The sequence below is a fragment of the Morus notabilis genome, unplaced genomic scaffold (genome assembly GCF_000414095.1).
Source record: "Morus notabilis unplaced genomic scaffold, ASM41409v2 Scaffold139, whole genome shotgun sequence".
Taxonomy (NCBI): Eukaryota; Viridiplantae; Streptophyta; class Magnoliopsida; order Rosales; family Moraceae; genus Morus; species Morus notabilis.
The window spans coordinates 270,843-284,048 of NW_010361068.1; the positions used below are offsets into that span (position 1 = coordinate 270,843).

The 13,206-nt window shown below is 34.3% G+C and overlaps 1 protein-coding gene across 2 annotated transcripts; it reads right to left on the reverse strand.

Moving 5' to 3' along the window:
* Nucleotides 1-8,334: 8,334 nt before the first annotated feature.
* LOC21408057 (ribulose bisphosphate carboxylase/oxygenase activase, chloroplastic) lies at nt 8,335-12,594 on the reverse strand. 2 transcript variants are annotated; one of them, XM_010098305.2, is made up of 7 exons: nt 12,417-12,594; nt 11,798-12,120; nt 11,531-11,636; nt 11,333-11,418; nt 9,496-9,968; nt 8,864-9,142; nt 8,335-8,603 (listed from the first exon to the last, which is right to left on the reverse strand). In XM_010098305.2, the coding sequence occupies exons 1-7, from the start codon at nt 12,459-12,461 to the stop codon at nt 8,497-8,499; spliced, it is 1,419 nt and encodes a 472-aa protein (XP_010096607.2). In that variant the 5' UTR covers nt 12,462-12,594; the 3' UTR covers nt 8,335-8,496. The 2 variants fall into 2 exon arrangements, with proteins under 2 accessions (XP_010096607.2, XP_024021526.1); XM_024165758.1 differs by having other exon boundaries at nt 8,335-8,597; nt 8,833-9,142; nt 12,417-12,592.
* Nucleotides 12,595-13,206: the final 612 nt, after the last annotated feature.

A 13,206-nucleotide genomic window follows, 5' to 3' on the forward strand; every position in this document is an offset into this window, starting at 1 on the left:
ATAAGTTATGTTTCAAATTATCAACAAGAAATACATTTTCAATTAAGGGAGAGTACCGTTACCGACATCGCCAACTCTAAGAATTTTTCTTTTTGTGTTGTCGCCAAATGTCACACGTCCTCCGTTTTTCCTTGTGAAATTTTTAAGTAAGGAAAGGTTTCCCGTCATGTGTTTTGAGTATCCGCTATCTAAAAACCACTTGACATTTTCCTCTCTTGGCTCCTACAAGGCAAAATCAAGTCTTGATTTTTGGTACCCATATATTTGGGTCCTTGATGGTTAGTTCTTGAACCTTGTTTGGTTTCAAAATATGTGTTCTTTTTAATGGCACATGAGAAAGATGTGTGGCCATTTTGATTGCAATAAGTACACACATATTTTGGATCCGAAGTTGATGCATTGACGAAATAGTTTTTAAAATATTTTTGTTTTACATGAGGCTTGTAACCAAGACCTCCTTTGTTGAAAATGCATCTTTGTCCATCAATCATTTGATCAAAGTTTTTCTTTCCATTGGTGAACTTCAAAATGATTTTTGTCAAATCATCAACTTTTTCTTTTAAGGAAACATTTTCACATAATATATTATTTTTCTCATTTGTCAACAATGTGATTTCTTCCTTATGTAGTTCTATAGTTTTTCTATGAGATGCATTTCTATGAGCAAGTTTATTATATTCTTCATGTAATTCGGAAAATACAAGTTCTATATCTTCATATGAAAAAGGTGCAATACTATTTTTCTCGATATGAAGTTTAGAATTAGAGGTTACCTCATTATCATCAATGGCCATGAAACACATGTATGCTATTTCTTCTTGCTCATCATCATCGGATTCTCTGAGCTCTAATTCATCCCATGTTGCTTGGAGAACCTTCTTGAGTTCATCTCTTTTGGAGCTCTTCTTGTAGCTCCTTTTGAGTGGACACTCCGTCCTCTTGTGTCCAGGCTTCTTGCAATCATAGCAAATGATTTCATCCCTTTTAATTTTATCTCCCCTTTCTTCATTTCTCCTTGAGCTCTTGCCATGATTAAATTTGTTGTAGAATCTCTTGTACTTCTTGGTAAATAGGAAGATCATCTCCTTGTCTAATTGATCAAGTTCTTCTTCTTCCTCGTGCTCATTAACTTCTTCTTGAATTGATGCTCTCAATGCTATTCATTTCTTTTTCTTATCTTCTTCTTGGTTGTCTTTTATCCAAGAGAGCTAATGAGTCATTAGAGATCCAATCAAATCATCAAGTGAGATTGTTGATAGATTTTTCATTTCCTCCAAGGTGGTTCTCTTGACGTTCCAAGACTTGGGCAATGACCTCACGATTTTCTTCACCAATTCACTTTCCTTGAATGGTCTATCAAGAGAGTTTAAACCGTTAACTATATCGGTGAATCGTGTATACATAGATGTAATTGATTCATCATCTTTCATTTCAAACATTTCATATGAAGGAACGAGATGATTAATCTTAGTTTCTTTAGCTTGGTTTGTACCCTCATGAATTACCTCAAAAGTGCGCCACATGACTTGTGCGGATTTACATGAAGTGATCCTATTAAACTCATTTCTATCTAAAGCACAATACAAAATGTTCATGGCTTTAGCATTCAAGGATAATTTTCTTTCATCATCTTCATCAAATTCACTAGGGTCCTTAGGAATTAACTTATCTTCATTTTTCTTTGTGGGAACAAACGGACCATTTTTGACGATTCGCCATAAGGCATAATCGATAGATTGTAAATAAATTCTCATTCTTACTTTCCAATAATTATAGTCAACCCCATTAAAAAGAGGAAGTCTATGTGTAGATTGACCTTCCATGTTTTAAAAGTTTTGAGTAGCCATGCTCAAGATTGTAAAATCTTTTTAAAGAAGTTTGAGCAACCTTGCTCTGATACCAATTGTTGTGTAAGGCTACCCAAGAGGGGGGTGAATTAGGTTTTAAATATTTTTTGAGAGTTTATACAATTATAAGCTTATCACCAAGAGTTAAATCAATCAATGTCATCTACCAAATTTAAAGTGTGGAAATTAGAGAGATAGGGTTAAGAGAGATGCAAACGAGATTTAGAGTGGTTCGACAAATACATTTGCCTACATCCACTGTCACCGAGATATTCCGCCTATCGATCTCTTCCACTATACGATCGAATTTCCTGGACGATCACTCCTCTTACAAGATGGCGGATCTTTCTATCCGCGGCTTCGCCTAACCTCTTACACAATGTCAATTTTCTATGGAGATCGACCAACCAAGAAACCCAATACCACAGTAATGATTATGAATAGTGAATCACTCAGTCATACACTCCTAACAATGGTTTTACACAATTGAAATGACTAGGAGATGATGAAATCACACTATCAAAATATAATCCAAGGTAGGCTCAAGTATGTAAGAGAGTGATGTAAGGATTTTAAGAAGATGATGATTAAGTTGGCACTTTAGAGAAACCTTTTTAGATTTTAAGAGATTTGGGAGCTTTGAATAATTTATTTCTCTAAGAAAATCCGTAGAAGAGAAAAATGGTTTTTCTCTATTTAACCCCACTTTCCAACGGTCTTATTTTTGTCCGTTTACCCAATACCGGTCGACTGGAGCGGTTGACCGGTTGAGACAAATTTGAATTCTCGCTATTCAACGGTCGTATTGAATAACTGTTGAACAGAACCGGTCGACTGGAGCGGTTGACCGGTTGAGGCAACACCGCTTGACCGGTGCATTTAGCCTTCTTTGTTACCGGACGACATAGGTCAACCGGTTGACACTTAGTTTGCCTCAAACCTTCACAAAATTGTACTTTTAGGCCAAATGTCATTATGCACTTAGTTTAGTCTCATTTTAAAAATAATAATGTGAGTGTGTGCATGAGCCTAAACAAGAATTAATCATGATAGTATGAAGTCAAAATCAAATACAAGACTAAAGAGATATAAAAACCTATTAATACTTGTCTTGCTTGATTTTGTTTACTTGCTCTTGATCTTTGGTATTTCGATACTTCAAGCCTTGAATTCATTCTTCAATTTGCATTTCTCAAACTTGAATTTATTTGCATTGTATTTTACAGTATGCTTCTTGAGTTGATTTATAATATCAATTATACTAAGTACACAACTTAAAATAGAATCGTTAGTAACATAATAAATTGTGTTTGTTATCATCAAAATATGAGCATATTCAACCTTAAACCAACAGCTTACTTATTAATAATAATATTATTATTATTTAAAAATGTGAACCTTTACTTAAAAAATAGGGAATTTTTACGGTAGAGTGAGCCAAATCATCCTATCAGTATGGTGAAATTGGAAAGGTTCTTGTATTAAAAGTCAATGGTCCAAATTGATTGGTCCTATGGAAACTAAAATAAAGATGAATGCATTTAATCAAAATTTTTTTTTTGTATATTTGGGTATCGTTAACTTTATGGATGTGAGTTTTTAAATCAAGTTGAGATGTGATATTTTCTGAGAGTTTTTCATTATAACAAAAAAAAAAAGATGTAATATTTACTGAGAGCTTTTTACTGTAAAAACTTAAAACTAAAAACTCAAATCGGTAAAATGAACGAGGCCTTAAAATAGTCATATTTGTTATACTCTCATCTCTAACCGATATCTCATCTCTACCTTTAACCCATTAATGTTCTTTCAACCAAAAAAATCATCCGTGTTCGAACAGAGGTTGTATTTCACCAATTAAAAAAATAAAAAAATAAAAAAAAATAAAGAATAGAGGTTGTGTTCTTCGTTGAGGACGATCAAGAGCCCTTATCGATGGGAGAGGTGCGAATAAGCACCGCCTTGAAGAGGGGAGGTTGGATTTGAGGAGGCCGGAGTAGATCATGTGAGACCAAAGTTGACCACCAGAGGTGAGAGACGAGAGCTTCATCGACAGAGTTCGCCATCTCCATGGCGTTCGTGATGACTGGCATTCATCCCGATGAGAGAGAGAATGAGCAGATCAATGGAAAGAGAAAAATGAAGGGGGAGAGAGAGAAGGGAGATCTCCTAGTAAACTTGGCGGCGCCGTCAATCTCCTCATATGGGTTTCGGATCGCCTTTTCGTGGGCGAAGATGCGACTGTCGGGAGTTTTGGCTGCGAAGAAGAGAGAGGATACCGAGGAAGTTGGACTGAGAGAGGATGTAGAGGAGGGTGGGTCAAGATTTGCCGGAATCTGGGTTTGATTTGGCGTTGAGTTGTTAAGTTGCACACTTGAGTCACTTGAGGGTTGTTAAGTTGCATTTTTGAGTTACTTGTGATTTGAGTGTAGATCTTGAATTGAATTTAAGTTATAATTTGAGTTAAAGTTGTAATTTGAGTTTGTATTTAGTTGTATACATTTGAGTTAAGATTTGAGGTGAGAATCTTTTTGAGTTTGTATTTAGGTGAGACAAAACTTGAGTTTGTATTTAGATAATATTTTAATAAAAAGCCAATGATGATAGGGTATATGAGTGAGGTTTTCTTCGTCTCTTTATTGTGAACGCATAAAAAAAAGAATCATCTTAATCGAAATTAAAATGAAAAAGTTATAACGTTTTAAAAAGTATACAAAATATTGTTCATTAACTGGATGTTGAGTTTAGAAACTTGAGTTGAAGGGAAAACTTGAACTCAAATTTTAACCCTAAACTCAAGTTAAAATTTAAATTAAAACGCAAGTTCAAATTTAAATTTTATAAAAGAACATGAACTTAAATAAAGTTATAATTTGATTTCAATTTTGTTTTTTGAATTTAGGTGCAAACGAACAAGTTTTGACTATCCAAAAACTAGAAAAACAAAAACCATCATCCCAAACACATTTTCTTTCATGATTCCAGATCACCCAATGATTTACTTGTTTCCAAATCAACCATCTTAGGAATTTTGATAATTTAAAGAGTGGTTTATGGTTTGTCTGGGATTCTTAGAAATTTTGGATTGTAAAGAAAATTTGACAATTTGAAAGTTGCTTTCGGGGTTATATGAAATTCTTAAGAATTTTAAATTGCAAGGAAAATTCATAGAATTTGAAAGTTGTTTCTACTTTTTGGGCGTATTGTTGTTCTTAGGGTCGATAATATGGCTCACGACTCGAAAATGACACGAATTTTAAGGGTTATGGTTGAAAAAAAAATTTTCGAATCAAAATTGAGTCGACCTGAAATTGACACAAAAAATAAGACTCAATTTCGGGTTGGACCTGCCAAACCTGATCACGACACGAAACTCATAAAAAACTAAAAAATACATATATTTTTCATTACATATTTTTAATTTTATTATGAACTTGTGATATCATGATAGTTATAATCAAAATCTTATACTATTATTTGCTTAATTTCAATTGATGTTATTGTATTTTAGCGTGTTATAAATTTTAAGTTATTTTTAATATGTAAAAAACTAAATAAAAGTATACAATTTTCGTGTCAATTTTGAGTTCACCGGTTAATTTTGTGTCACAGGTAATTTTCGTGTCGTGTTGTGTCAACCCGTAAAGTGGTCGTGTTGTGTTCGTGTTGCGGTTTTTAAAAAATTTCGTATCACAGGTTGTATTCAGATTGATTACAAATTAAAAAAAAATCAAAATACGACATGTGACACGAATTATTACTTTTTATTTATTTATTTATTTACAATCGGGTATGAGTAAGACCATGTAAACCTTCATTGAGATCTGATGTCAGTCGTTTGATTTGACCCTACCGGTAGGATAATTTGCTCACCGTACCCTAGATGTCCCCTAAAAGTTATGTTGCAAAATGCAATATCATTGTAGTTTCGTAAGGAAGCTTTCTTCCCCTTTTTTAGAGACAAGAAACGGAAAGAAAATTTTCTTTTAGGAGTTAATGTCGAAATTGATATTTTCCTTTTCTCAAGTTATTTGCATGTTGAAGAATAATAATAATAAGTTACTTATTGAGATAAAAGTTACTTACATTAACATTTTTGTTCCAAAAACTTTCGTAATGAAAGATAAAAGTTAGTTATCAGAAAAATAACAGGAAATTTATGAATGAAAAGTTTTCGCGACAAGTAAAGGACAACATTTACATTAATTCCCACATGACCTATAGGTCGAGGTACAGCCTATGTATTAATTAAAGATATATATTAGTATTGTTATCTTTGAAATTGTTAGTGAGAGATAAGATTCGTACAGATATTTATAAAATTGGATCTGCCGGAAAAGAATGTTTTTACCAAATCTTTTTCATTTAATTAGCAGATTTTCCAAATCTTTTAAGTCTTGAATAATCATTTTGACCATCCATATATGAAGTTGCTTGTTTTTCCTTAAGAAGGAAAAAAAGTTGACCATGATTAATGAAGTTAATTAGGACTTCAACGAGGAAGGGCAATTTAACAAATTATTTAAATTGGGTTTTTTCAACTCCCAACGGGTCACATGTTTGAGAATAGTGGTGTTATACTGAACTAGTTAGAGTTCAACTTGAAATCTACTAAGCTTAAACGTCTACACTAGTTGTTTTTTTTTTTTTTTTTTTTTTTTTTTTTTAAGGGTTTAAAGAAGGGATTAAAGAGGGTTTTAAAATGGCTAAAATCATCACTATTAATATTAGAATCTTTCACAGCCATTATCCCTACTCAAGAGATCAAAATTCTGTGCTGCCTTTTTTTTCCATGGGCTTTTTATAACCACTGTAAAATATATATTTTGTAGGGTGAACTATGCCTTTAATTTTAAGATGATTGGGAAGCACTTTGAGCACATGAGAACACTTTTTATCTTTCACTTGTGTAGCATGGAAAATATTATTAACAAGGAGAATTCTATGGACAATCTAAATTGCTGTGCGCAATTCTAAACCGTCAAATATTAATCAAATTAAAGTGTGATATTTTTTTAATCCGACATAATTTTAATGTGATTTGATAGTTCATAATTTTATTCTATTAATACGATGTATACTTCGCAGTCTACTCATAAATATAATATTAATAAAGCCTATTACTAAGATGAATAAACCAAAAACTTGGATTTTCCCATGGCAAGGTAGCTGCTGGGAAAGGTTTTACGTACGTTAAAGTAGATTAAACTACTTCAAAAGCAAGTTCTAGTATATATAATTATGAATTATTTTAGTAGAAGCTTTTGACAAAAACCACGCTAGCTACACTAATTAACTATTAATTAAGATCATTCGGCCATATTGTACATCAACTAATATATATAGAGTCAAACGATGCCTCATATTCTATAAACTATTCTCTCTCTCTCCCTCCCTCTCCCTCTTTCTGTCTCTCTCTCTCTATATATATATATGTATATATGTCAACTTTATTATACTAAGATTTCGTTCACTTCGCAGATCCGAGTTTTCGAGCTGAGATGTGACATTTTCTGATAATTTTTTACTGTAGCAAAAAAAGTTAAATGTGATATTTTCTGAGAGTTTCTAAAACTGAAAACTCAAATCCGCGAAGTGAACGAGTTCTAAAAGTAATATAGCTCTATTAAGCTAGTGGATAGGGATTTTTTAGTTCTTTAAGGAGTACTGCGTGGAATGTGGATTAGTTAATTCCGTTTTCCTATGTACAAGCAATGTAATGGCGTGCCACCAAACTCAAGAAATGTAAGTATCCCTAGTTTTATATAGTAGGATGCGTATGGGCTTATAATACTTTTCTGCTTTAGAAAATTATTGCCATTTGTCTTCTTTCTTGACTTATTAGAACGACAAAGATAGTACACACACACACACATGTTAATTTGTTGTTTATGAGAAGCTCGTTTGATGTATCGTTTATGAGAAGCTCGTTTGATGACTTGCTAGCTATTGGAGGCTTGATGAGCATGGTTTTAGAGGCCGATTCTACGATTGACTACCATTCTTTGAGATGTGTATTGACACATGTGTAATAAAAAATGAAATACAAAATTTGACCTCAACACTATTCGATGCCGGACTAAAGAGTAGGACTATATGTGTGTGTGTGTGTGTGTGTATATGTGTATTCTTTTTTGTCGTGTATAAGAGGAGAAAAAAGAGAAAGAAACCTGCTCATTGTCTGGGTTGTGAATACCGACCACCTTCCATAATTTAGCCCAGGCGAACGTAAGGCCTAGTTGGCAATAAAATAAAGCCCATATCTGCAAGTTTTCAAAGGAATAGAGGTAGTTTTTTTTTTTTTTTTTTTTTGCTGAATCAAAACTTAATTTAGAAGTGGGATTTTGAACTTGGGAAATTAGCATTAGGATACGTTGTGACGTTTCCCTCTCTTTTTGAACCCAAAGCATCAACTATACTGAAATTGGTGGTAAGAATCACTTAAAGAATGGAGGTAAGGAAAAAATAAAACCAATAAGAGCAAACATTGTAACAATGTAACACAAAAATTAGAGGATTACCAATCCCATTGAAAGAAAGTGAAACAACATGATTGTTTTTATTAACATCCTTAAAAGAGGAAAAAAAAGAAAAAAAAAAAAGAAACGGAGGTCCTTCTTCCAAATTGAAGCAATCTAGACAAAGGCCTTTAGAAATAGAAAGTATATAAGCAGCTACCATCATCAGTCCTAGCCGTCGGATAGGTGCAACCTTCAGTAACAGAAACATTTACTTGCTGGGCTGCTTTGCCTGCATCCAAATATACAACAACAAAATCACATAAGTAAAAAGAAAGATTAATGAGATAATTACCACAGTTAATGTTGAATCAATCACATATTTACATATAATATACGGCGTGATCACATAAAATGGCTAATTCTTTTAGACTATATAAGAAAAAAGGTTGAATTGTTATTTAAACTGCGAGCAAAACGGAGGTTTAGCTTTTACAAAAAGCAAAAATTAATATATAGATGCGAACCTCCCATCAAGGCGTCTAGAGGATTAACTCTAGAAAGCTCCTCTTTCCATGGCATCTCTGTTTGCATCACCAAGAGCAGCCTCGCTCAAGTACTTGTCGGCCAATTGGACTCTCTTGACATTCTCTTGCTCTTGCACAAGCATGTTTCCGTACTCGAGCAGCTTCTCCAAGGTCATCTTTGGCTGCTCGAAGGTCGGTGGTCCTTCCTTCGAGTTCACGAGCTTCTTCCCCACGCTCTCAACTCCGACACCGGAGACCCACTTCCTCACTTCGTCGTCGTAAACTCTCGCCCTCAGAGCACCAAAGAAATCTGCAGAAAAAAACAAAAAATATGTCATTTTTGTTACGTGTTATTGTCTTGACTTTACCAAATTATATTTAAAAAATTTCAGTATAATAACACGACTCGAAACTTTAATCAAATTCTTAATTAGTATGCACTTTTATAAAATGAATGTCTATGCTTTAGACAACAGAAAATAAACAATAAAACATGATAAAATTCTGAATTTGGCTCGTCTCCTTTAGCAATACGCACTTGGTAGTAGATCATTGTGTAATTGAACTCATCCTATTACTATGTAATACTAATAATAGTGCAACAAATGAGGAATCAGCCATAATTAAGCACACATTTTGATTGATGACCAAAGAAAAACTCACCGATGGATTGGCCAGGGAAGGAGTCGACAATCTTGACGATGTCCTCCTTCGGGACGTTGTCGCTGCGGAAGATTCCAATGCAGACACCGATGCGGTCCTCGCGGGTGGGGGCCCAGTAGAACTTCTCCATACGACCGTCACGGATGAGGGGAGCGTACAAGGTGGAGAAGTCGTTTCCGGTGACGACGATGGGGACACGGGGGTTCTCTTCCTTGTTGTACATTCCAGGGAGCTGCACGTTGGTAGGACTGTCGGCGATGTTCATAAGGGTGGCGTTAACCATCTGGTTGTTGACAGTATACTGGGTGGTCCCGCCCATACGACCGGCTCCGGCGTCGAGATCGTTGATGAAGAGGGCGCACATCTTTCCCTTCTTGATGATGTCCGCCGCCTCACGGTACCTCTGCCTGATCAGCTTCGCAGGCTCTCCGGCGTTCCCGCTTTCCAGTTCTCCGGCGCTCATCATGATGGGGCTGCAGTATGTACGCACGTTACATGCATGTGTATCAGTATATGTTCATTATGAATGCGCGTGAAACTATTTTCATATCAGTTTTTAGGGCTCGTTTAGTTCGATGATTCGAGTTTTTAATTCGAATTGAGATATAAATTTATGTGAGAGCTTTTTACTGTAGCAAAAAAGTTAGATATGTCTGTTTTTGAGAACTTTTTACTGTAGTAAAATTTGAATTTTAAACTCAAATCGGTGAAATAAACGGAGCTTTAGTTAAAATTGTTTCACAATATGCTACTAGTTTATTATAATTTAATTTCTTACATAGATAAAAAAAATAGTAGAGTAGAACTTGAACTTGAGACATACAAGAGTTCTAAATGCTTTACTATCCTGTATGTGTTATGTTAAATTTTTATTTCATAACATAAATAATAATTAGGTCACATTAAAAATAAATAAAATATATAACTATATCACTATTCAATAAAAATTATTTTTAACTTTTTATAGTACTTTTATTGAAAAAATGATATATTCAATAAAAATTATTTTAATTTTTTTCATACATTTATTGAAAAATTTTCTAGCTCCAAAACTAAGTATAAGGGTGACAATTTGTGTTAGCGGGTATTGTTCGTGTCAATTTGTTTATTAATCGTGTCAGAAAATGTCAACCCAAACATGACTTGTTTATTAAACGTGTCAAAAATATCAACCAAAACACGACCCATTTATTAATCGTGTTAATCATGTCAACCTGTATAACCCGTTTAAATTAATATATTGAATAAATAACTAATATAATAATGACTTATTTAACACGGTCAAGATAGGTTTAACATATTTATTTGTCAATTTATCTTTTTTTTAAGAAAAATAAATGAATTTTACCTACAAATATTAAAATTCACATTATTTGTATTTAATATGTCATATAAACTTTCATGTTATATCACATATAATTAGATTGTAGATGACACATATAGTTAATGATGTCAATTCGTGTCACTTCGTGTTAAGAGGTCAACCTTAACTCAACCCATTTATTAATTGTGTTAATCGTGTCAACCCGATTATGACCCAAACTCATTTATAATAAACCCAAACTCACTAACTTTGTGCGGGTTTCGAGTCGTGTTGTCGTGTCAGTACCCGGATTGGCAAGCGTATTTGAATGATATAAATTTCTAGCTCCACAACAGGTTGGATGGATTTTGCCTTGGCACTAAACTTGTACTCTTTCATGTACACCATATATTTACAGCCATAAATTAAATCTATTAATACTTGTTGGGATTTTACTCATGGATTCAGTTATGGCCGTTAATTAAGTAAAATATGTGATATGGTAATATATGAGAAAATAGAATATGAACCCACTTGATTCCCATCTTGGCAAAGACAAGCTCACACTGGAAGGATTTTCCCTGACCTTTGCCTCCCCAAATACCCAAAATAAGAGGAACCTGTAAATAACACGAATGAATGTATAGCGTTAATATATAGGACTCAAAATCAATAACAATACATGGTGTTAATTAATTAACTATAATCATATATAAATTCAGTTGATCATACCTTGATGTTGGGCAAAGTCATGAAGTTCTTAGTGATGTGAACAACAAGCTTGTCCATGAAAGCAGGGGCGATGTAGAAACCGTCCAAGGTGTTGTCATAGTCGTACCTAAAAGCATAATTCATATGGTCATACAAATTATTAGTAACCTTAATTATGTTATTTAATAAATAATTTTATTTTTTAATACAAGGGTGAAAGGATTCGAACTCTACGTCTTAGTGGGATGTTATTCAATTAATAATTAAATTGATTAATCTTTGACTTACTGGCGAAGTCCAGTACTGATGTACTCATAAGAGCTCATGACGGCGTAGTGAGTACCGCTTTCCATGGGGGCTTGGAAGAGGGAGTCGACCATACCCTTGCCTCTGGTGATGTCTTGTTGGTCGTCGGAGATGTCGTAGGCAAGGCCTCTCCACTTGTCCTTTTTGGTCTGCTTCTCCTCTTCGTAGTCTCCCCCTTTCGCGGCCACGATCTTGAAGGATCCGCTCGAAGCCTTGGAGTTGCTAGATCTTGAGCTCACTTTCTTCAAGTTGCTGCCCATGAAGGCTGAGCTTGAAGCTCCACTGCTTGACCCATTTAAGCTCAACTGCATGCATGCGTACAACTTAGTTAATCTTTTTTCTTTTCTTTTTTTTTTCTTAGCATTAGTACAATCATTAGTTATCAGATTTTTTAACAAATTAAATCAGAGATTAATATATCAACTTCAGAAATCACTAATTATAAACAACAACCATAAACTTAATTACCAATGACAAGTTAGGTAATTGACTTTTTTTTTTTTTTTTTTTTTTTTTGTGATTTTTATGTCAATGTCTAAAACAGTGTATATGCATATACAACCACGCGTACGTGTACAAAAATAGTAATTAATTAAGGTACCGGAACACGGTTGACAGCGCCGATGGTGGACATGGCGGCAGCCATTGGTTTCCGAGAGGTTGGAGACGGTTGTGATTATGAGTTAAGAAGACAGAAGAGGCACCTCACAGCGTTGGTTCAAAGCACAAGTGCAGAGTGTCTAATGAGGGGGAGATTTTGGGGGAGGACAGGACTTATAGTAGCAGTTCCGAGTGTACACACAAAACTGATAACTTGAGGATTGGTTTCTCAATTGGTTAACAGCCACACACTCAAGATTGCCCTCGTTGACACGTGGCAAGCGGAGAGCGCTTGTAACTGAGCCCTCAATTGGGCCTTGAGGTTAGAATTTCTGCTCCTCTTATCCACTAAAAAGTTTAGTCCTTGGTTGCCACAAAATTACGTTCCTTGGAAACCCCATATGCTTAATTTTGTTTTTGTTCTTCTTTTTGTTGCTTTCTGCAAAGAAACTTCATTCAGAATAGGAAATTGCAGATGACGTGAATGAATAAAATGTTTGTGATTGGAAATAATTCATTGGTGGTTTTTTTTTTTTTTTTTTTCAGGTTTGTGGAAATAAATGAGGTGGATATCACTTTTGATAAGCTACTTTTGTGTCCTATATAGCTCTCTGTCAACTGGTCTATGGTACAAAAATATCCTGAAGTATATAATTTGGTTATGTTCCATGACTACCAGAATAATTGTGAAATGGGTTCTAATTTGGTAGACCGAAAATCTAATTACAAACTCAAGGTCTCCCAAAGGACAGGTAGAACAGATGAGGGGGAAAGAATTTAGTACGTGATTT